The sequence below is a fragment of the Sturnus vulgaris genome, chromosome 5 (genome assembly GCF_052056855.1).
Source record: "Sturnus vulgaris isolate bStuVul1 chromosome 5, bStuVul1.hap1, whole genome shotgun sequence".
NCBI lineage: Eukaryota > Metazoa > Chordata > Aves > Passeriformes > Sturnidae > Sturnus > Sturnus vulgaris.
Window position 1 is genome coordinate 53,364,677 of NC_142247.1, and position 23,519 is coordinate 53,388,195.

Genomic DNA, 23,519 nt, shown 5'->3' on the forward strand with positions numbered 1-23,519 from the left:
CATTTTTTAACTTGGGATCTAATCTGAGAAATACAACTGGAGAATTACAAAGATATATGAGTCAAGAGACTGAAAACTGGTAGTTGTGATGATACAGTGGCTACTTACTCTCTAATGCAGTTTTACTTTTTGGACCACAGAAGGTTTCAGGATAGAATACTTCTGTTAAGATGGTATTTTCTGTCCATTTTTTCCAGCTTACTCATGCAAGCCATTATTCAATAAAAACAGGAAAAGCAAGACTTTTTCACAATTTTCAAACAGGAAAATAACAACAGAGTGAGACCAAGACAGAGGCAGGCTGGACAGATTTGGTCATTGCTGTATTTCCTAAGAAGACAGAGAAGTATACAAACGTGTAAATAAACACATTGTAAATATATATGATATGCATATAAATTATACCTCATAGGGAATGATGTATCCTTGCATAAGAGTTCTAAAATTTTTTGCAAGCAACTTTGAAAAATGATTGTGTGGCAAAAAAAAACCCCTTAAATACAGTTGAAATGTCTCTATTTCTTAGCTGTAGTAACAAATTCTATACTAAATAAGGTCAGCCTACGTTCAAAAAAGGACACTTCTAGCTGCCAATTTTATATGTTTCCTCAGTGGAATTCAAACAAGTCAGTTTCATTTTTCCCTTTTTGTCATCAGATTTTATTTCTTTTCCTAGAAAAATAATTTCCTACGAATATGAGAAATACTAGTTAAAATGATTATGCCACAAAACAAAGTGTGAAGTATGCTCAGCAGTTGCAAGACAAGAGTCAATAGCACTTATTGATGTAGAGGCTGAAAACAAACCTGGAAAAATGTTGTAAATCTGGTTTAGATCACAAAACATGACTCTTGTTGGAAAAATCACCTTTCTTCTGTGAGGTAACTGTACTCTTTCCTGTTCTGGATCTTAAATTACGTTAATCAGATACTGCTTATGAGGGAATCATAAGTGACTGTTACCATAGGAACTACAGATTTTTTTTTTTTGCTTGTTTCTGAATTTTGAAATAATTATTGAGTTAAATGACAGATGTGCAGTATAGCCCATACTTCACAGATTAAACCAATCGTGTTATAGCTAACTGTATGGACTATACTTCAAGTCAGCACATAGATGAGTATAAAATGAGAGGATGAATTTTCTGGTTGTTATGAAGTTGTGTTGTCTGGTTATATGCCCAACATGAAAAATCAAAATAAGCAGCAGCTGAAATGTCATGTGTCACAATACAAAAAATGCTGGCATAATCAATAAAAACCATTAGAGAAGAAGAACTGTCCCTCAAGAGAACACCATTGATCCGTATTGGAACACATGGTGTGCGAATAGGTTTCTTTAGTATGAGAGACTATGTTTTTATTAATTTTAGGTGGTATATTTTGTAATCAAAGTGTGCAATTAAGATGTCTAGTTCAGTAGTTTTTAACTGTTTGGAAATCAAAATAGAGTGGAATTCTGACTAATAAACACAGTTCAGAACAGCTTGGACTAAGTTTCCCAAGCAGTTTCTTGGGAAAAGTAAATGTTTGAAATTTTTACAAAAATTATGAGAGGAATATGCAGAAATGAACTGACCTTTCCTATTCGAGAAATGGCAAAATTCGAACTTACTAAAGCATACATTGAAGTCTAGCCACAACCTGCATCATCCTAAACTGCATAACAGAAACTGAGGCAAATAGAAAACTACACACTATTTTATGCAATGAAAACATGATCCAGAATTTCCTGAATACAGTAAAAAAAATAGCGCATCAACTTTGTGAGATTTATGATCAGACTCTGTTTCATTAACTTATGAAGAACTATTTTTGTTTTTAGAATATAGAACAGAAACTCTGAGAGCATATTCTGCTCTGAAAACACTGTCGTGCCACAGAAAGCTATCTGCATGTTTGAGAAGTTAAACTGATCATGCTAATGTGTCATTGAATTTAAAAAAAAGAAAAAAAAAAGAAAAAAAAGGGAGAATTTGAACCGAAGTTGATAATGAGCTTTCAGGGAGGAATCGTTACTGTCTGTGCTCATTAAAAACAGGGATTAAAGCAGTCCAATTAGTGCCCATGCATGAGAGTAAAAAGGACGAAGTCCAAAGAAAGAGCAATGGAAATTGTAATAAAAGATGTTTTGTTCTTGTTTAGAGGTTCCTTCGTGCATTTGTGTAACAACAGATAATTTATTGTGTCGTCATTCAGAACTATAGGCCTGTCTGCGTCTATGAAAACTTGTTTCCCTTGCCTTCAGAAGACTTTTTAAAGAAAAATTATCTGTAATTAAATTCCCATCTGCAAGTAACATCAGAATTAATTGCAGATTAATGCAATTATATTGGAACTTTTTCAAATAATGATTTTTTTTCTTCTAATTATCTCCCCTTTAAGGAAATGTGTATATGGTAATGTCTCCTGTGTGGAATAAAAAGTAGCATGACAAGTGAGATGCTTTGCAATGAAATGGAGTGCTTTAATTGCAGTGAGATGCTTTAGACATCTAAAGGGCAGGCATGTTATCTATGCATTTACCATCTTATTTAAATTAATAGAGATAGCTGGGTAGCTAATTCCACATAGCTTTAAATAAGGAATTTACAGCAACTTTCGGAGGTATCAGGTATTCACTAGAGGATCCTGAATGACTGCCCTTGACCAGATCCTAACTTCTACACAGCTTGAGCAGGATAAGACAGATTTCTGCCCTTTTTCTGTGGGATTCAACTTGCAGGTTCAGAAATCTGCATGTCTAGAGTTGAAAAACATGTCCTTCTTCACAATTTCAAAGATTTGGTCAATCCAAATCTTGAGAATTATTAAACATTTCCTGAGATAATAATTTTCATTTTGTCACTTGTGGTGTTTAGTCCTGAGTCAACAGCTCTGGGGGTAAGCCAGGTGACCTCCAGAGGTCCCTTCCAACTTCAACTACTCTGTTATTTAAAGTCTTGTCAAGGACTTTAAAATATTGTCAGGTAACAAGAATTGCCCAAGAACTAAAAATACATAACTTAAAATTACCCTACAATATTATCTCCTGACCTAACTCTGTTATGATTTATTATCTGCAATGTTCTAATGTCCAGGGCTCTCAGATCCATATAAGAACTGTACTGTATTAGTCATAAATATCTAACAAAATGATCTAAGCATATGTACATAGTAACACAAGGCTGAACAATCCAGGTTTTGGATAGTGGGAATAGGAAGCTGGGATCTTTTCCCAGATCTTTTCTTACACAGAAATTCACTAAAGGTCTTTTCTTTTTTCCTGGTGCTATTCCCATTTAATCTGAGCTACGACTTTTTGAGAAAATCACTGTTTAGATTACAGATTTGTTCACATGTACTGCGAAGCAATCCAGTCCAAATCATGAAAAATCACTTACCAATGTAGTAAGATCATTTGCTACATCAAAGAAGAAATGCAAAATACTGTGGTGCATTCCTCAGTTTGTATAAAACAGGAAGGGAAAGGCAGTTTTTGTGGCTTTTTTGTTTGCTTGTTTGTTTGTTTTTCTCAGCCCATGGCATTACCTAGATGATTATACAAGATTGCAGGAAAATAGAGAAAAATATACCAGTTTCAAGTAAAAGACTTCCTTCCAACAAATCAGTGCAGTGAATACAACCTTCCATCCTTTTTCAGCAGGCAGGCTTTTAAGTAGTGTTGGCTTGGTAGCAATGACCCATTTCACTCAAGGATGTTGTCCTTAATAGGATCTAGAGGATTATGAACAAAATTTTAAAACTTGGGTCCTAAATCTATATTTAGGTCTACAGAACAAGCATTCAGAGAGTGGATGAGATAACAACTCTCTAGCTTGGTAGGGAGGGCTTGATCATGGGGAATCCTTCATTTTGGCTTCTTGCAGTCCTGCCCTTCCCTCCTTGCCCCAGCCACTGTTTCATGCAAATTGCTCCCTTCTTATCTTGGGAAGGTGCTCTCATATCAGACCACAGGTGAGGGAACTCAATACCTTTCTGGGACTGAGGATGGAAAAACACAAAACTGAGGATAGAGAAGGGCTGTTCTGTCAGAGACGTAAGGACAAAGTAGAGTTTAAAGGAAACTTTAAAGAGAAGTTGGAGAACAGTGTCAGACAGGAAAAGATCCATCAAACCCAGAGGATGGAAGAATGGCATGGAAGGACAAATGGCAGAGGAAGAAATCCTGGCTTACATAATTTATAAGAGCAAACATATTTTCAAACAGGGGAAAGCTCTTCTAGTCTAGAAGAGAAATTCAGTGATTAACTGATGTTAGCTGAGGAAATACAAGGGTCAACTAAAGATAGACTTTACAGGCAAGGAAAGAAATCACTAAAACAGGTGTAAAAATATGGTAATATCTGATTCAGGACATTTAAAATTCACGTCTGGTGCATGAATTGAACCTGCAATGCACACAGTGATTGCAATGATTTAACGTATGCCTAAAATGGTTAATGATAGAAAAATAACAACTGAGATGCTAAACTAGGTCATACTATATATATTCATAGAGAAACCTTTTCAGTGATCTCTGTATCATAAAAAGATTAGTGAAGAAAGCTGAATAACAAACCCAGGGCAGAGCTGAGTTGTGCTTCTTGGTGACAAGACTGGAGAAGAGACAGATTTTAGAGCAGAGACAGATTCTGGACCCATTTGTGGACAGTAGGTGAACAGCTGCCCTATGGGGTGCAAAGTAAGGGTATGTCCAGGGTACCAGCAGCCTTTCAGCTCTGGCAGCTCCCAGAGTACTGCAGCCTCAAGCCAGTGTGACTATCAGGGAAAATATCAGTCTCTGAAAGTAAAATTTAGCCCCTTTTTCAAAGATACAGCATGTCCTTTCAGCTAGTTCAGATCTGCTTAATGTAATTTATCTTCTTTAACATATAGATATATAATTTGTCTTCAGAATAAGTAGCTTAGACCACTAAGTCATTAATAGTATTCCTCTTCTAGCCTGCAGATTGATTATCACTCTTGGATCTATTCATTTAGAAAATGAAAGTAATATTCAGGGGTAGATAACAATATTTTCATATCCTGAAAATTGTAGAGTTTCTGAGTTGTCTTCATTAATCTGTGTGAGGTAGAAGTGTCTGCCTTTTGTTTAAATTACCTTTCCTATTGTAACCATTTGAATATACAGATAGTCAAAGCTGTCGCCCTGCTGTTATAATCTTCTAGGCAAGTCAGACTGACCATAGCAGAGCTTGTTTGGAAGCTGAAATTTCAAATGAATGTACATTCTTTTCTATACTATTATTTTAGGCTATTACTTTATTATCTAGTTTTGTAGACATGAGAGAGCAAATAAATGTTAAGGAAAGGTCTGAATCAACTGTGTGAGGAGTCTGGGTGAAAAGGAAGTGAAGTTATCAGACAATGTAGTCTATCAAAAAGTTTTTCAAAGTATTTAAAACTAGTGTTAACTTTTACAAGATCAGTTTTGCACTTTTCTCTTTGCACTGAGTTTAAATGTTATCAAAAGCAAATCAAGCCAAAAGACATCCCCTTATCATCAAATTTGCCTCCATGCCTCCCTTCTAACATCTTATCTTGGTTTTGTTTTCAAGGGCACATCCTAGCAATTTCCCAGAAAAAAACCCAAACCATGGACGTTCGGGTCAAACAGCTGGCAGTGATGGCCCTGCTAGCTCTGGCTGACGCTGCCCTGCCGAAGCCAGCGCGGGCCCCTCTGGTTCTGCACAAACCTTTCCTGGTGCTTTGGAATGCGCCAACCGAGCAGTGCAGGCTGCGGTACAAGGTGGACCTGGATCTCGGCGTGTTTGACATTGCATCCAACATCAATGAGACTCTGAGTGGGTCCAATGTGACCATCTTCTATCACACTCATTTGGGATACTATCCCTACTACTCAGATAATGGAGATCCCATTAATGGAGGAGTGCCCCAGAATGAAAGTCTTATCAAACACCTTAGCAAAGCAAAGTCTGACATTGACTTTTGCATACCCGTGAAGAAATTCCAGGGACTCGCAGTCATTGACTGGGAAAACTGGAGGCCCCAGTGGGATAGAAACTGGGGCAATAAAAGCATTTATAGAAATAAATCTCTTGAGATTGTTAGGAGACGGTATCCTCAGTGGTCAGAGGACAAAATTAGGAAAGTGGCTAAAGAGGAATTTGAAAATGCTGGCAGGAGTTTTATGAATAACACCATCCTTCTGGCTGAGCATATGAGACCAAATGGTTTGTGGGGTTACTATCTTTACCCAGACTGCTACAACTACGATTACAAAGAACACCCCCAAACATACACAGGGAAATGCCCACCCATTGAGTCTTTCCGCAATGACCTCCTGCTTTGGCTGTGGAAGGAAAGCACTGCTCTCTACCCTTCTATATACCTGGATTATATACTCAAGTCAAGTCCAAATGCACTAAAATTTGTTCACTTTCGGGTTAAAGAGGCAATGCGTGTTGCCTCAATTGCTAGAAAAGACTATGTTTTGCCTGTGTTTGTTTACTCCAGACCATTTTATGCCTATACTTTTCATGTTTTAACACAGGTAAGCAGACAGACTTCTTTCAAAATTTAGAAATTAGAAATAGCTTCTTAGAAAAAATATGTTCTAAAAGCTTTTCCTGTATAAAAGTGCTTATGCATTTGTTTTTCATATTTAAGGCAACCCCCTGAGAAGAAGTACTGTAGTCACAGTACAAAACTCTATGCCTTTCAAGAGTTAATATTGCAGTGGTTTGGTCAACCTCTGTGAGATAACATTGTATATTGTTAGAGAAGTTAATTTAAAAAGAAAGTACAAATAAATATATTCCTTAGAGGAAGTAATTCATTCTGATATTTTTATTCTTCAGGGCAGCTTGTGAAATGCACTTGATGGATTTTGTGAAGTTTAAAATTAATTAGTGTAATGGAAAGATAAACTTTCATGAGAAAGGAGCCTCAGGGCTTTTTTTTTGTTTCTTTATGCAAATGTAAATTCATTCAGTATAGAAATAAACTAGTCAAGTAAAGTAATCTGTCCTGGAGTTCCTAACTCCTGTATTATGAGCATTGGACATCTATCTCATTTTTCAGAAGTACAACATCCTCGTGTTTAACATTTAGTGCTAAACTGTGGTGTCCTTTTATCAAAGATGCTCAGTTTTTGTGTCATGCAATGTTCCATCAACCAGTGCAAATCTCAGACTTTCTGGATATATAATGATGATTGTTGCTCTGACTTTGTTTATGCACATCATAGAGATGCACAGACACTTATTAATTTCCCTAATAGTTGCCTCAAGTGCCAAAAGTCTATCAGTTCCAAGAAAGGAGAAAATCTGGGACAGGGAACTCATGGAAATAACCCCTTGATGACAAAAGGCATCTGGGGGTGCTCCTTCCCTTTATTTTAGGGAGAGCTGCGTGGGAGATTCCTTCTGATTCTGCCACAGGCAAGTACTTGACTCAAACCAGAACAGAAAAAGGAAGAGAAGTGGCAAGGGAAAAGGCAAAGTTCAGTCCAGTGGACCACAGGCTGTGGGGGGCTTCAGCCTGGAGCTGGAGCTGAGGAGGCGCAACAGATCCCTGAGAGCCTGAGAAATGTTTCAGGCTGACTCCGGAAGCAAATGCTACTTTCAGGCTGCCCCTTGGAAGCAAATTGTACCTAGAAGTAATTAGGAATTTGGTCTGGTTCATTTTCAGCAGCCAGGAGCTCTCTGGAGCTGTTTTCGCTGTGGAAATCACAGGTGCTAGCTGACTCAGAAATCATGGGCACATAGGCCAGTCTAGTCCTGAAGGCAAGGAGTCATTGGCTTCAGTACAGGCAGGATACCACCCAGAACACCTTCACTGAAGAGCTCAGGCTAGAAAATTCTTCAAATGAAGTCAGTAATCATACATTTTTATGAATTTAATCAGTCCAGTGATCAATATAAAAATACAATGAATTTTACTGAAAGTTATGAAAACTAGCATGGTGTCACCAGTTATGTGTGAGTTCAAAATCTGTGGTGTATATAGTTACTGTTTTACCTTCATCTGTTTTCTGAATAGTACAGTAGTAATTTGGAGTGATGCTCCTCTTAGGTTACATTCTTTAACTCACCAGCCTGTTTCCCAGTTGCATGCAGCCTTTATTTTTGGATGCTTCAAAGATGGCTTTACTACTCTGTAGCCAGGAGAGATCTTTGCATAGCCGTAGAAACATATTTGGATTATGCTCCACTGCATATTTTCTAATAAGGACAGCATGGGCAAGGTACTCAACATGGGACAGGGCTAAATGTGTCCAGACTAAACACATGATCTGTGAGAAAAGCTTGGGGTCTGACAGGAAATTGCAGGGTTCTAAAAACCTTCTACATAAAAATCATCCAGAAAATAATGTTCTTGTATTCTTCCATAGCCCTGGAGCCACTGGGATAATTTAAATGTGGTTTTGTATGTTCAGGTTTTAGACTAGATTGGAGCTTCTCATTTGACCCGTGCCATGCCCCTAAGTGATGCTCACAAAGTTACAAACAAGACATTAAACCTCTGAGCTCCAGAAACAATGTGCATGCAATGTGCATGAAGGTGACAAGGAAAGGTGCCAGGACAATGACATCCATGCTAAATGGCCTCAGAAAAGTCGGGACAGTAGGCAGATGGGATAGCCTGACCTCTGGTGAGGACTAGGCCAGGACAATAACAGCCTTGCTCCATTGAGCTGTGCAAGAGCTGTACTTTCTATTCCAACAGAAACAGTACTGACATTCAAGATTTGTGTGGAAGCCCTTCTGTACAAAGGATTTATGTGAAATTACATGGTGGAGTCAGAAAAAAATGGTTGTGAGTCAGAGTCAGTGAGGGAGAGACACAGGTCTATCAAACCTTCAGAAAGATGAAAGGCCCAGGTCCCAGACAGATGCTGTAGCTGTGTGTGCTGTACCTTTCACCATGACTGCATCTGGAAATCAGGTGCATTGTGCATAAGGTGTCTGAGAAATTAGTCCTGATTTTTATCTTGGAAATAATTTATAAATCATTATGAAAGGCTTTTGTATTTGCTAGAAAAAATGTGTATAAGAAGTTTGCCATCTGTAGGGTATTTAGAAACTTTCTGCTGAGGCAATTCATGACTAAGTGTGTGGGAGAGGGAAGTCTCACAGTAGCATCTGTGCTTCCTGACTAGATGGGTGAAATCATTAATAAAGCAGGATGACAACTGACAAATGATTGATTGTTCTCTAGTTAAGGAGTTGCAAAGGCTGTATAAAAGACCATAAGTCTCTTTTAAAATAAATTTTAATTTTGTCAAATAGAGAAATATTGTAATGTTTGTCATTACTGATCAGGAATTACTTTTTAATCAATTATTGTAGACAGAAATTATTGTAGACAGAAATTATTTTAGATGTAATTGATTATGTTTTGAAATTTGGGGGAAGAAGTTCCTTCCTATGTATTTTTGAAGATTTAATTGCATTTTTCTAGATACAATATTCATAACCTCAGAGAATGGCTTTAAGACACTTGCAGGATACATTGCTATGCTATTGGCAAGGTACTGGTGACCCCTTTTCAACATTCAGGCTACTCTGGTAGAGTTGTATTATTGCTATTGATACAACTCAGCTCTTTATTGAATTCTGAAAGTGGACATGGTTAAATCAATATGCAAATGTGTGTGCATTTGGTCCCGTCGTCCCCCCCCCCCAGCCCACTTGGCACTTGTAGAAGGGAGAGAGGTTCATTTTTCAAAGATATGTTTCTTGGACTAATGGCACTCATGCTGGTAGAAACATCAGCCCTGTAACTCTGTTGGCATGGCTAAAGCAGCATGAGTTAGACCCCTGCCTAAAGCTATCAGCTGCAACTAAACACTGTAAGGGTGATCCAGTGATGTGTGATCATACTGACTATCACTTGCCAAAAATATTACCTAGGTAGGTTTGGTAATAATTCAAAGACTAGTAGACAAAATAGATCACTAAATTCTTACTCCACTGGCTTGGTTGGAAGAACCCTTGTGAATAAACTAAAAAGATTCCGTAATTTAGTAGGCACACTGATGAATGCCACCTATGCAAACCTTTGTAGAGACACAGAAGAGCTTTCTAAACTAAACAGTCCAGAAAGTTAGTGATTTTATTGTGAAGAATATACTGCAGGACCAATGTTGCCCCTGGGGAAAAAAAAATAAGTGATGCCCATATCCCAGTGCTTTTTTACTTTCAATTTTGTATATTTGTTTTTCTCATGTTATTTTTCAGAGGGATCTGGTCAATACCATCGGGGAAAGCGCGGCTTTGGGAGCAGCTGGAGTTGTTCTCTGGGGCAGTATGCAATACGCCAGCTCAAAGGTCGGTTGTATCTATTATCAATTCCGAGGAATCACCTCAACTCCTCTTGTCTGACACCACACCCTCCATAGCACCTATCTACCTCTATCAGTGTCATCAGCCAACAACTGAGGACGATAGCTCAGTACTACTTTCAGGTCCCATTAATTCTGTTAGGCTGAAAAGTCTCGTTGCTCCAGAGCACATTGCTTTGGGCAGGTTATTTGTAGCTCAGTGGAATAATGAGTCCAGGTGAGGAGAAAGACATTTTTCAAAAAAATGCCATACAAATATAAGCTTGTTTTACAGTGACTATGGCAGTTGTGCAGATCGACTGGGAAGGAATGGAGTCTGGAAGTGAGGTATTTTCTCCAGTTGCTAATGTTGAAATGTTACATGGAAAGCAGTGTCACAAGACAAGCCCTATTTACTTCCCCCAGGTTCTTCAGACTTTCATAAATAAACCTTCCTGAGGAGATGGGAGGCAGCAGTGGAGTTTCCCAGGAGACATGGCAGGATAGCCCCCATTCCTAAACCTGGGCTTTGGTGCTCACTCTGCTTTTCATGCAGTCTGCTCTCCTGCTCCTGAAATCTCTGGTAAAGTACCACTGACGTGGTCAGTGGACCCAGGAAACCTGAACTGTAACTTTCTAGTTGCAATTGCAGCAACTTCTGTGCTGGTTTATGAAAATTATGTGACTCCTGGTAAACTGAAGGTATTGGAGTGATCAGGGCCAGAATGGTGACTTAATTTGTGCTTCAAAACCTGTTAGTCCCATGCACTTCTCCTAGTCAGCAGTTACCAGAAATGTCTACTTAGGGAACCAGTTAGTCTCAGATATGAACCATATGAACTCTCTTTCTGCTTCCTGGGACTCCTCCCTTGTCTCACACTGTATATTCCTACCAGGCAATCAAATAGAAACTATAGTAGAGGTCAACACTTTTCTAATCTTACACATGGAAATAAACTCATTTAAACCAAATAGATCACTCCAGGATATAAGTCCAACAAGATTTATCTCAATGGATTACTTCAGGCAAGAACAGTTTAGCACTAGCATAATTTTAGACATAATAAACTTGGACACAGTGCTAGGTATTGAGAAATGTGTCATGGTGTTTTATTATTCCTAGGAGAGCTGCCTAACCGTGAAGCGGTACATTGACGGCCCTTTGGGACATTACATCATTAATGTGACCTCAGCAGCCAAACTCTGCAGCAAAGTCCTGTGCAAGAAGAATGGAAGATGTATCCGCAAAAACAGCGACTCTTCTGCTTACCTCCATTTGTCACCCACTGATTTTAAGATCCACCACCGTCACTCAGAGATGGGCCCCAGGTTCCAAGTGACTGGTGAACCCAGCCTGGAGAGTATTGAAGCCATGAAGCAGAGATTTATTTGTCAGTGTTACCAGGGGTGGACAGGAATATTTTGTGAATTGCCTGACCAAAGGCTATTGGAACACTGGGTTCATGTAGTGTTTAGTAAATCAAGAAAACAAAGCCTTTTTTTCTTCCTCTTAGGAGCCATGCAGCTTCTTCTGCTTTGTTCTACACATTAAGGTCTTCTAAGGCAGTACAAGGGAATAAAAATGATGTTTCTAAGAGTTCTGCCTCTTTTAAAATTTTTATTGTAAAGGAAAAAGGCATTCTTGATTAAATAACTTTCTTCTGTTTTAGTAATTTTCCACTCCTGGAACTTTTTTAGACATTAAAAATTTTGACAGCATTTTTTTACCAGCTCCTTTTTTCCTACTGTATGTTTCACTCGTGTGTTTGACAGAAAAAGATTCTGTTGTTGCAGTGGAAGTTTTACCTGACGAAAAAAGTTGAATGAACTTGTACAAAGATTCAACCATGTAGAAGTTTAACAAAAAGAACACAGAACCTCTTTGTTTCGGGGCTGGGTGATTTGACATGGTGATGAGGAGAGTCTTGTGGACCAGGGATTGGTGCAGGGACTCTGCAGCTTTTGCTGAAATAAAGTGGTACATTGTGTGAGCAGCTGCACTGTGCCCAGAGCCACATCCATTGATCCTACTGCTTCTTCGTAAGCAATGTGAAGAGTATAGAGTTACACATCAGCACACACTTTAAAAAATTTATATTTCAGTATTCCGAGGCCTAATTTGATTCATGTTGCTTCTAGAGGTATTGGTATTTCCAGTACTAGTGTTCTGCCATCAGTTTCAAAGATACTGTCTGACTGAACATCTCTGCAATTACTTTTAGGTGAGGGGATTCTGGGCCCCAAGAGCAGTGCTGGCGCCTTGCAGTGCTTCTGCCTGGGCAGGAAATAGGGAAGTGCTTCTTTGCTCACCCCAAGCCCTTGGGAAGGAGGCATCCCTGCTGCCTTTGGAGCTGCTACAGGTCTTTGCTTTTTGCTGGCTGGCCAATGATGGGAAATGAGAGCAGGCTGACGGATGCTACTGTCAGTGTGTGTTTCCCTCAGCAGATCAGGAGAAAATGAAGAATTCTATTCATTGAAATATTTTGGCTTGCAGCCTTTGGCTTCAGATGGGGACCTCTCTGAAGGTGGTATAGCTTAATGAACTACTGATTACTGGTTAATTTAGTGTCCATAACACTCTGTTCTGTCAGACTGTGCCATGTCCATTTGCAGTTATTCATTGATTCACATTCATGTGTGAACAAATGTATTCCATCAAAGACCTGTCTGCCACATAGCCTCTCAATGTAACAAACAATGGATGCCTTCACTGAATTGAAGACAAGCCAAGAAATTTCCTACACCACTCTGATTTACTAAAGCAATTTTATTTGAGGTTTTTGTATGATGTATTGGACTGAGTATTGTTCCAGATCATGGACACAGACATTAATAAGAAACCCACACATGGGTCTAAGACATCTTTTCTGCCCTTACTAGTGTCTGTATTGATCATCTGTGGCCTGACTACATTGCTCCCAGTACACAGTATCCTATTCCTGTACCAGTTTGATTAAAATCAGCAAGTCTATATGGAGAAGATATTCAACTGTTTAAGGAGGTCTGAATCTGCTTCTTATCCAGGCCCCTTTCTTGAGACTGTCCTAAATTACTTTAAACACTAACATGTCTCTATGAATTATAATCTGCAGTATTCTCTGTAATCTCCTTATCTCTGAACATTTCTTCATGGTAACCCCACATAACAAAAACCATCTTTGCTTTGCCCAGACCAGATTCACAGCTAGTGTGTAAGGTGATGCTCAGATTTACTTGAACCAAAGATCCAGCTCACTACAGACCTTCAGTGGATGTTAAGGCTGCCTTTAAACCTAGGCACTGAAATTGAGCAGACTTCAGTTAACTAGAGACTAAGTGACTTGGGGCCTATAGAGAGTCTTTTTAATGTCATATGCTGAGAAGCTCCAGGAGAGCTTTGCCACTGACCTTTTGCTTTGTAATATATAACAGCAATGGATGACAGCAAAAGTAAAGGTAAAAAACTTCCTTATTTTGGTGGGGGAGAGAAAGGATTAAAATAGAAGTTTAGAAAAACTGACAGCTATTAAGACCTAAGCCTGTAAATTGAAGTTATTGTGCTTACCTTATAAAATATTTATATCTATATCTGTAGATATATTCTGCTTTAGCTTCTTTATTCAGTTCAGATGTTGTTAAACTTCAAGGGAACTTACACCTACTTTAGTATCTTGAGAGCATAGAAATTATTGGCCCAGTTTTTCTAAATACCTGTCACCAGTGTAGGTCTGTATTTAAACTGGGTGCTCCTGATTTGCAAAATGTTGTCCGATACAGCTGAAGTGAAAATGTTGTCATGCTTATGCACTGTGTCAGTGAAATGTGTTGATAAAATTTTCTGTGTCAATTCATAATGTGTTTTCATTATTTCTGTATGCTTATAAGAATGAATGATGTTGAGACTTAAATAGATGATTTATTTGGGTAGCATAAATTCAATTCAACTGACATAAGGTCTTCATCAGCTAAAGTTCTGGTAATTTGTGGGAAATTTATGCAAACTAAGCAAATGCTGTGGGTGAAATATCCATGTTTTTGATTCAGTCTGCGGTGTATATTCTGTATGAGGAAATGCTGGTAGAGACATGTACAAGTACATAAGGCTCTGTCAGTTTATGTCAGGTTTGAATTTGTCCAATGGTTCTTCTTTAGCCTAGGTTAAAATTTCACACAGAAGAGTGTGTGAGTCTATTATAGTACATCTATCTGGACACAAAGGTTTGAATTTGGGTCATATATTTCTGTAAGGAACTGTGACCCCAGTTCTGCATCTGCATCACTAGGTTGTCCTAGGTAGAAGAGCAAAATCAGAATTTGGTCTAGGTTTCTTAATCATTATTAAAGGAATCAAATATCTAAGTGAATGTAATTTTACAATTTCTTTTCTATTTCACCAAGTTAGAGCCCTTTCTTTTGTGAAGAAAACAAATTTACCATATGACACTGTCCCTGGAAGAGGTAGAGGTGGAGGTAGCTCTGCTGCTGACTGAGGACAGTAAGAGTTGTCCTGAGTGCTGCCATGTGGACCACCATCTACACCAGCCAGTAACAAAGTTAGGATGTATTTGATTCCTTAGTTCCACAAATGGATCACCTTCCAGGAGAGGGTCACTATGTGGTGCTGCATTAGTGCCCTTTACCAGAAAGAATCCAGGGTGGGATTATGTCAGGTTGGTTGGAAACTGATGCTGGGCAGGACCACAGAACATGCACCACATGGAGAAACACGAAATATAGTCAAAGCCTTAGTAACAAGCAATTTTTTCCTTCAGTTACTTTTAAATTAATACTACTCTTAAAATTAAACTATGAACTAATTGGTTCACTTTATACAGGTTGTACATTTCAGTCTTTGGAGAGACACAATCCAGATTGTGTCTATAGTGCAATTATTGGAGAAGGGAGAGTTTAAAGCAGCAGAGAGCCTTTATGATGATGTCCTTAGCTAGAACCAGTTCTTAAACCATAGTTGATCCTGGGAAAAAGATATTGATTTCCAGAGACAACAGAAATAAGAATTTGATTTATTTTATCTGAACCACTTCTGCTTCAAGATGATCATGGACCCAGACCCCAGTTCTTCCCAAATGCTGAGCTGTAGACTCCTCTAATTAGCTGAGGATAAGCAACACACTGACAGGCTTTCAGCTTTTATTAAGTCTTCTGATTTAGCACTCAAAAACTTTGGGGATATATTATGCTCATTTCCTATTTCTCTTTCACTACAGCTGGGTGTTGTACTTAATAAAATTTATTAATAACATTTATTTATAAAATATAGAAAGCCTGAGACTCATTTTGTTCCACTTGAGTCTGACTGGTAAATGTGTGGGATTGTGGTTCCAACTTGACCAGCTTTAGATGCCACTGACATCTTCTTTCCACTCCCAAACTTTCCTCTCACTCCCATCTATCCATCATGGTGTGCTGTTCTCTGCTTGTACTGGCACAGCTGCTCAGAGGCCCTTGACCTGATCTGGATTGGGAAATTCTCCAGGTCAAATGTTCCTGTGTTAAAATTACAGGTGCCTTCCCACAATGTGCTTTTTTTCATTGAAAGTCACATTAATTCCTCTATCTGACTCACACTGTTCCGCCCATAAGGTTGAGCCAGGGTTAAGGAAGCGGACAAAACCCACAAGGTCACAAAGCCATAAGCAGAGTATTGTCACCCAAGACAATAAATTGTGAGTAAGCAGCCTTGGAATGCAGTTGGCAGCATCAGTCCAGGCCCACCCAGCCCGTGCCTGGGTGTGTGTGGCAGGGGAAGGGCAGTGCCTGGCAGCCTCTGCCCTCCTCCCTGCCTCCGTGGGTGATGGCAGGTAGCACATCTGCCCAAGGATGGGGATACTGCCATGTCAGGGCACATGCTGGACTCCCTCAAAACTGAGCTCCTTGCAGTCATCAGCCCAGACCTTGGTGCCTCACAAGATGCCAAAGTTAGGATAAGTAAAACTCTCCTGGCGTGGCCCAACTCAGGAACCTGGAACCGTATTTAATGTGTGTTCTGAAGTACCCTTTTGCCACTGAGTCCTATGGCTGTAAAAAGATAAGAAAGGTTTCCTGGCTGAACTTAATCATGTGTGTTTTTTGTGTTTCATTAGCTTTTTCCAAATGCAGTATTCTCAGCTAGGGTCAGCGGCTTTGTAAAAATGAGACTGATAGGATTATTTAGAAAGGAGCTAACAGCTCTCATCAATGAAACCAACAGAATGAAATCTCAGATCAGTTCAGATTTGTAATGCTGCATGTAAATACATTTTTGTATACAAATCCTCTTTTAAAACTCCTTGCTAATATTAAAAAAAGTCACTTAAATTAAAAATTGTATCAGTTTTGCACTGAAACCATTTGTTGTAGATAATGAATTAAATTTGCATATCATACACAATAAGGATACATATGAAAGTTTTTCGCCAAAGTAATTTTGATATGCTTAAGACACTGTGGCAGCCACGACTTCTCTTTTTTTCACCTTTCAGGAAAACTAATTCCTGTCAATCTGTGCCAGACTCTGAGGGTGGGAGCATTTGCAAACAAAGGTTACTCTAAAAACAAATTGGAAATTATAGTTCTGCACACTTTGAAGAACCTGCTTGGGAACAGTGCAGCTTCTCAGATACAAAAGTTTTATCCTTCTAAAAGCCTAGGGGAAAACAATGCTGTTGCATATTGCTCAATGAATTTAAAGTCCCTGAGTTGTCCTCACTCAGCCATGGCACTGTGTGCCTTCCACATAGCACAGCATGGGGCAGTAAGGAGCAGCAAGAGGTCCCATTAGGAAAGAGGGGAGAATTCCTTAAGTTTGATTTAAATATGAGAGTTAACTTTGCTGCTTTTAAGAGTTACATCATATCAGATTATCCCTTGTTCAATGTCAACAGAATAATTCCATGGTATTTTTCTGATTCAAGGAAAACCTTTTTTAAGCTGTAGTAAGAAAACAAGGGCATATGTGAATGTGTGTTGATACCCATATATATCTACATGCACATGTAAATGAGAGTATGCATGTTCATACTGTAATGCATGTGTCTGTGAGCTTGACTCAGAAGCAGTAGAACAGTTCTGAGGGGTGTGAGAGTTGGTTTTCTGCCTGGCAGGAGCAAGTTGGAGCAGTTGCATAACCTTGCAGCCTGGCATGTATGGCCTGTGCTGCTGCATGGATTATGTCTGTTATGTAACCCCCTTTATACAGGAAGCTAACAGCGTCTAATAAGATAAAAATAAGCTGACTTCTGTAATTTCAAATAACAGTATTTTAAACTTCACTTATGTGGCTGCTCCTATTTCAACATTAAATTTGGCCTCTTCAAAAATTTTATTGATTTTTTGACTAGGGTGATATTTTAACACACTGGCAGCCTGTTTTCTCAGAGAAAGTCAGAGCTCCTTTGTCATTTTCCCATTACAGCAAGAACTTTCCTAGTTTTTATTTAAGGTGCTCTCCAATGTCCATGAAAACAAAGCAGCCTAGAGCATCAGTCCTGCTTTTTTTCCTCAGACAGTCAAGAAGTCTGATGTTTGTGGGCAATTTTTGGAAAAATGATGTTTGTTTTCATGGTCGTAATAACCTTCTCAGTCAATTAGACAGTAGATTATTAAGAGCATTTCTTGTATTGCTCCTTCCAATGCTGAGTTTGCATGATAGAACTAAAAGCATTTATTTTTTCCCTCTGCTGAAGGTGCTTCTTACCTTGACTTTGTGTCCACTTGCCCTGTGTGCTGTGGAAGCCCCGCAGGGCTGATGCCTCCCTCCTGGACAGCAATATGGTCAGTGGCTCACGTACACAGAGGACAGCTGGGTTTTTTAGCTGACACTTGCACTCACTTTGTGTTGTTACCCTTGTCCTCCATGCGTGGCTGCTCGTGCCTGTCCCCATCATGAGGACAAGTGAGCATTTTAATGCCCAGGGAATCTGCCTCTCCCCTTCTGCACAGGCCTCCCAATGGGAGTGTTAAAAAAGGCTCATGCCAGGTATTGCCTCTCCCTTGCTTGGCTGTCTCAGCTCTGTGGGGACAGGGAATACCCAAAGCCCTGGCAGGGCAGTTTGATACAGGATTTCCCTACATGGGAGACCAGAGGCTCTGGTGATGAGTCTGATCTTCCTCCAGCGGGACCCAGGGATGGGGGAACACTACTCCCAGGCAAGATGCAAGCTGGCCTTGGTAGGGACAGGACAGAGGCAGGGCCAGTGCAGGCCACTCACTGCTCTATCAAAGGTGCTGCCTCAAGCTTCATAAAACTGAGTCAGGCCCAAAGATCCCACAGAGTACCTACACTGATGCCCTTTGCATGGGATTAATTAGTACAAGCATGCACTGATGTCCTTTGGAAGCTTTGGACTGCTCCTTGGACAAGTAGTCTTTTCTTAAGTGTCAGCATCAAACTTCATGATGTGGAATTTGGGCATTTTTTCTAAATCTAGAAGTATGGAGGAATGTGACAAACTCTCCCTGGGCCTCCATAAGAATTCAGGTACCAATACACCTTGATTTAGAAGGAGTAAGGATGTATAAGCACTACTGTTGTATCTCAGCAGCAGTTCTCAGATCAGAGCATACTTGGATTAAAAACCAGTAACAAACCAACCTGATTTCACTGAAGATGCGAATTTGAGTGGTAAAGCTACCTCACTTTTCACATTAACATCCCCAGAAAGCAATCTCCTATTTTTATTTAGTTTTGATTTCTCCTCTCTTAAAGGGGCATAGCCTCATCTGCTGTAAGATGGTTTATCATTATAGACTTGGAGTAGCTGAAAAGCAGGCATGAAATATTCATGTTTGCTTTGTTCACACTTAGAATTTTCCATTTAGACTGGCGTTAGTCCACTAGTTCCCAGCACCCACCAGCTGCTATAAGGACTCTAAGTAGCAGTTTCTCAAAATATTCCCTCTGTGCTCCTTGCAGTGAGGCAGCAGGTCCTGTGACAGCTGACGAGATCTAGATGAAAAGGCACTACAGGGGCATGGCCACTGAAAGAGGCTCATAAGGCTTGTTCAAAGTCTCCATCCATACATGAGGCTTACCGAGGTTTACATGACCCTCATCTTAAAATAATTGCAATAATCCCTTAGACTGACAACACTGAATTGTTGTGTTTTCTGCAACACTAACATTTAGCTCTAATCTAATGCTTAGCTGGTGGGGATGAAAAAAACCAGACGTTTTTATTGCTGTTGTTGATGATGTGTTACAGCTATTCTGTAAGAGTAGGAAGAGAGGAATGCCACCCATATTGGCTGGTGCTGGGTGCAAGCTGTAATTACTCCACTGCCTGTGTGGGTGCTTGTTCTGCTCAGTTTGGGGGCCAATCTTACCCTCCTTCAAGTACACAGTAACTCTGCTGGACCCCTGGAAGGACGGTGGGAGGACAGTCAGCTCCTTTCTGTTGCACAGGGCTAGCCTTCTGTTTAATTTCTATGAAAAGAACATGCTTGGAACATTAAGCATCACTGGTTTAGTTTTCAGTTAGGATTTGCCTTACAATTGCATCAGGAAAGTGGGCAGAGAGGAAATCTGCTTCTCAAAACAACCAATTCAGCACAATTTAAAATGCCATGAGTAGTAAGAGAGGCAGAAGGAGACCCCAAGCAGTTCTGATGCTTTTATATAGGCTCCTACATATTTTCTAAAGCAGCTTGAAGTCAGGTGGGTGGCTATGCTGGATCGTGGTCCTCTGAGCACATGCCCCATCTCCTGCCCTTTGCAGTTGGTATTTTGAACTACAGGTAAATGAGCAATGTGGCAGGAAACCTGGGCATCCTGGCAGCCAGCTGAAGCCAACTCCTGAACACAGTCTTTATGTCTTGAGGCTGATGTACCCTCAAAGAATGTGAAACTTCTTGCTGTGCACATGCTGTAATCCATATAATTTTTAATATGCTATAATATGCCCTGAAGACAATGGAGTAGCAATGCAGCCCACTCGGGCTGATTTAGAACTCACACCACTGGGCTGACTGTATAGTGTAAGCATGCAAAATATAGCTCCTAGTGTAAAGGCTACCATCTTTTTTTTTGGGAAAAGGCAGGTTCTGGAAAACCTTTGGGCCTAAAGGAGGTGAAATCTGTGGTATTGACCACTGAGAACCTTGTAAGGCTGGGCATGGGCCAAAGAGGCTTTGTGATTATTTCAGTGTATGCCAGAAAATGACCCAGTCACTGGCATCATGAGCATGAGGAAAGTACAAGCTAAGCCTCAAGACTGCTTCTATGGATGTTTCAGTGGCCATTAAATCAACCCATCAAACCATCTGCCTTTTGCTAGGACTAAGTATGAGTCTAATCTCCCAGGCTGGACCACTGTCAGGTGTAATTGTCTACAGATAAGAGACATTTATGCAGCAAGAAGTGGGGGACATTTTTAGATTCAGAAGTCCAGCTATCTAGTAGGCCACCAGAATGCGTGTATTCTCATGTAAATAATAAGAAAAATTCACTATAGTAGCAAAAGGAACTGAGATGATAGAGTCCAAATGATTGTCTTGATGAGCCCAACACACAGGTGTAGCTTGTCTGCTAAAATGTGATCTTCTGTGTCCATAAGTCATAATAAGTTAAATTTTACTACAAAATTACCTTCAATAATTCAGCATTTGAACTTTTGATTCATTATTCAACTCATTCCTTACAATGCTAGGGAAATAGTTCTATTGTATCAGATTAACACTTTAATTTGTAGCATTTTGCAGAGCAAATCCACCCTGATTTTGAAATATCCCTCAGCAGTTAATGCTGCTCAGGTTTTCTAGCGCCTTCATCAGGATCAGTGAAGGACTGTACTAAAAGAGTTTGAATCTTGGCTGTCATCAGTCATCAGTGTTACTGGGTCAGGCAGATAATTGTGCAATGAGGTCCATTTTTATTATCCATCATCCATTTTTATTATTATTATTATTTTCTCCATTTTTATTATCTGTTATGCTATATATCTTGTCCCCTGCATTTGCTAACCTAACAGAGATACTTTGCAAAATCTCAGTGAGGCAAATCACAAAAGGTTGCCTTGATCTAATAAGCCCCCATCCATATGAGGAAAGGCAGAGACAGCAGCAATGCATCCTGCCATACCCCCTCCCTGAGGCTGCTGCAAGCTCTGTGGCTTTCAAGGTAATTTGCTCTGTCATCAGCCCCCAAGCACATTGCCCCCTAATCTGGGTCCAGGACAGAAAGCAAAATTCACTGCTGACAGCATGACTTCCACTGGAAAAAAACCTTCTGAGTGTGTCAGCTTTAGCTTTGCTGATAAAAAGTCAACGAAAGGATTATTTTGTAAAAATCCAGGGATTTTATTTGATCTCTGTGGGTGTGAAAATTCTTCTTTCAAAAAACATTCCTGTCTTTGATAAGAGCATTTGGGACCTGGCTTGCCTGTTGAGACAGCCTAGTTTAAGCCCATCAAGGTTGTGCTGTGTCAATGCCATATTGTTGTAGAAAGGAGAAAACATCATGATCTTTATTAATAATTTGTAATTTTTCTAATCTCTTGATATGAACAGTGTAACATCGCTGGAGTAGGTTTTCTGCTACAAAATGGATGACGAAGCTTGAAAATGCATTCCTGTGTTCTAGAATAATTTCGGGAGAGAGATACAGGGTTTATATCAACTGGAGAATGCTTAGTCATTTTCTTATCATTTTGCTAGCTATCTTTTTTCAGCAGTATCTTTTGTTTGGCTTCAAGTACTTCTCTCTATGTGTCTCCATTTCAAAACCACCTTTTTAATGCTGATTTTGCTTAGTCTTAGCTAGAGCTGTTTGCTGCCTAGTAAAGACACACAGTTTCTACTTTCTCTGTATTGGAAATTGCTGTCCATTCTGCATTTTTACTGTCAGCTGGACACTAAGATGGGCTGCCTCTATGTTCCCCTTGTCAAAGGAAAACCTAATTAGCAGAAAGGGTATTCTGGGTTCTCTCAACTACAATAGATACAAGTGAAACAAATACCAAGCAAAAAGAGGAGGATAAATTTTTAGCAATCCTGCACAAGTGGAAGCAAATTTGAAAAGTCTAGGGGAAGGGAAAAATACTGAGCAGAGCTTGGACACATCCTTTCTGCCTGTTGCAAACAAGTGACTTCAAAGACTGTTCTCAGGTGGAGCATGTATGTGTGTTGTGGCTAAATGCATCAAATGGAAAAAAGTAGAAGTCAGAAGTCAATTATTTGCCATCACACTGAATAAAAAAGAGCAACCATTTCCTCCTTAACAATAGAGTTCCTACAAATATCATTCTGTGCTAAGTTTCCCAGTTTCTCTCAGTGGGCAAGGTGGTCTGCCTCTCCCTTGCAGTATTCAGTAACTTACAATGATATTATTGTGGTTGTTATGTTGTTGCTGCTACTGTTGGCTTTTATTGTTATTATTTTCTCAATCTTGCTGATACTTTGCCATGTGCCAGCTCAGAGGACTTTGGAGCAGCAAATCAGTATATTCAGCATGAAGTAAAGCCTAGGGCTAATTGCACCCCAGTCCTGCCTGAGGGGAGATGCGTGGACCCACAGTGTGGGAGAGCTGAGCAGCCCCACTTCCCACTGGTAGGCAGATCCCAGGAAGAGCAGCCTCTGGTGAGCCCCATGGGTTTTGGTGTGATGCCATGAGGTGGCCTAGGGCGTGGGTCCCTGCCCGTACACACCACTGCATGCCTGTGCCAAGGGACAGATGTCCTGCGTGGGAAGTGCTCCCTGGAATCGGGTGTAAATCACCTGGGGATGTGCTCAGCACAGGTAGTGACACCTCCCAGGACCAGTCTGAACAAGCGTGGAAGCAGAGGGGCAGGATGGTAGTACAGCTCTCATGGGGGAAACTCCGCTTGCTGCAGTTTAGAATCACAATGTGAAAAACAAACAATTGTAGGGATTTGCTGCCCTCTGGCAGGATTTTGTTACAGCTCAGATTTTCTGTGAACTGCAAGAGCAGTGCTCAGCAATAGCTCCCCAGCACAGCAAGGTCTGCATTTTCCATCTGTTTTTTGCCAAAGCTGGTGGTCAGCAGTGCTGCAGCCTCCACGGAACCCTTCTGGAAAGCCAGAAGCACCTGTTGATCCCAGGCATGGGCTGGTGTAAGGAGCAGGGCTGCTGGGCTGGCAGGAGGTCCCTATCCTTTTTCTCCCTCTCTCTGCAGCTATTGCGCAGCCTGACTCTCTAAAGGTGGTCCTTTTGTTGATTGTCTCCTCAAAAGAGCAAGCTCACCATCTTACAGCTTTGGCTGTGCAGCATTTGGGTGAGAAATTCAGTTTGGCCT

General features: G+C 40.1%; 1 protein-coding gene across 1 annotated transcript; it reads left to right on the plus strand.

The window, feature by feature from the left end:
- The first annotated feature begins 4,774 nt into the window (after positions 1-4,774).
- Positions 4,775-15,556, plus strand: LOC106854044 (hyaluronidase Ccc Hy-1-like). Its single transcript, XM_014877686.2, has 3 exons — positions 4,775-6,517; positions 10,209-10,298; positions 11,415-15,556. The coding sequence occupies exons 1-3, from the start codon at positions 5,600-5,602 to the stop codon at positions 11,841-11,843; spliced, it is 1,437 nt and encodes a 478-aa protein (XP_014733172.2). The 5' UTR covers positions 4,775-5,599; the 3' UTR covers positions 11,844-15,556.
- The last annotated feature ends 7,963 nt before the right edge of the window (positions 15,557-23,519 follow it).

Excerpts from the sequence above, each read along its gene's own strand:
- LOC106854044 (XM_014877686.2), top strand. The coding sequence starts at position 5,600 with ATGGACGTTCGGGTCAAACAGCTGGCAGTGATGGCCCTGCTAGCTCTG. Across the intron at positions 6,518-10,208 it reads CTTTTCATGTTTTAACACAG|AGGGATCTGGTCAATACCAT; the intron begins GTAAGCAGACAG and ends GTTATTTTTCAG. Across the intron at positions 10,299-11,414 it reads TGCAATACGCCAGCTCAAAG|GAGAGCTGCCTAACCGTGAA; the intron begins GTCGGTTGTATC and ends TATTATTCCTAG.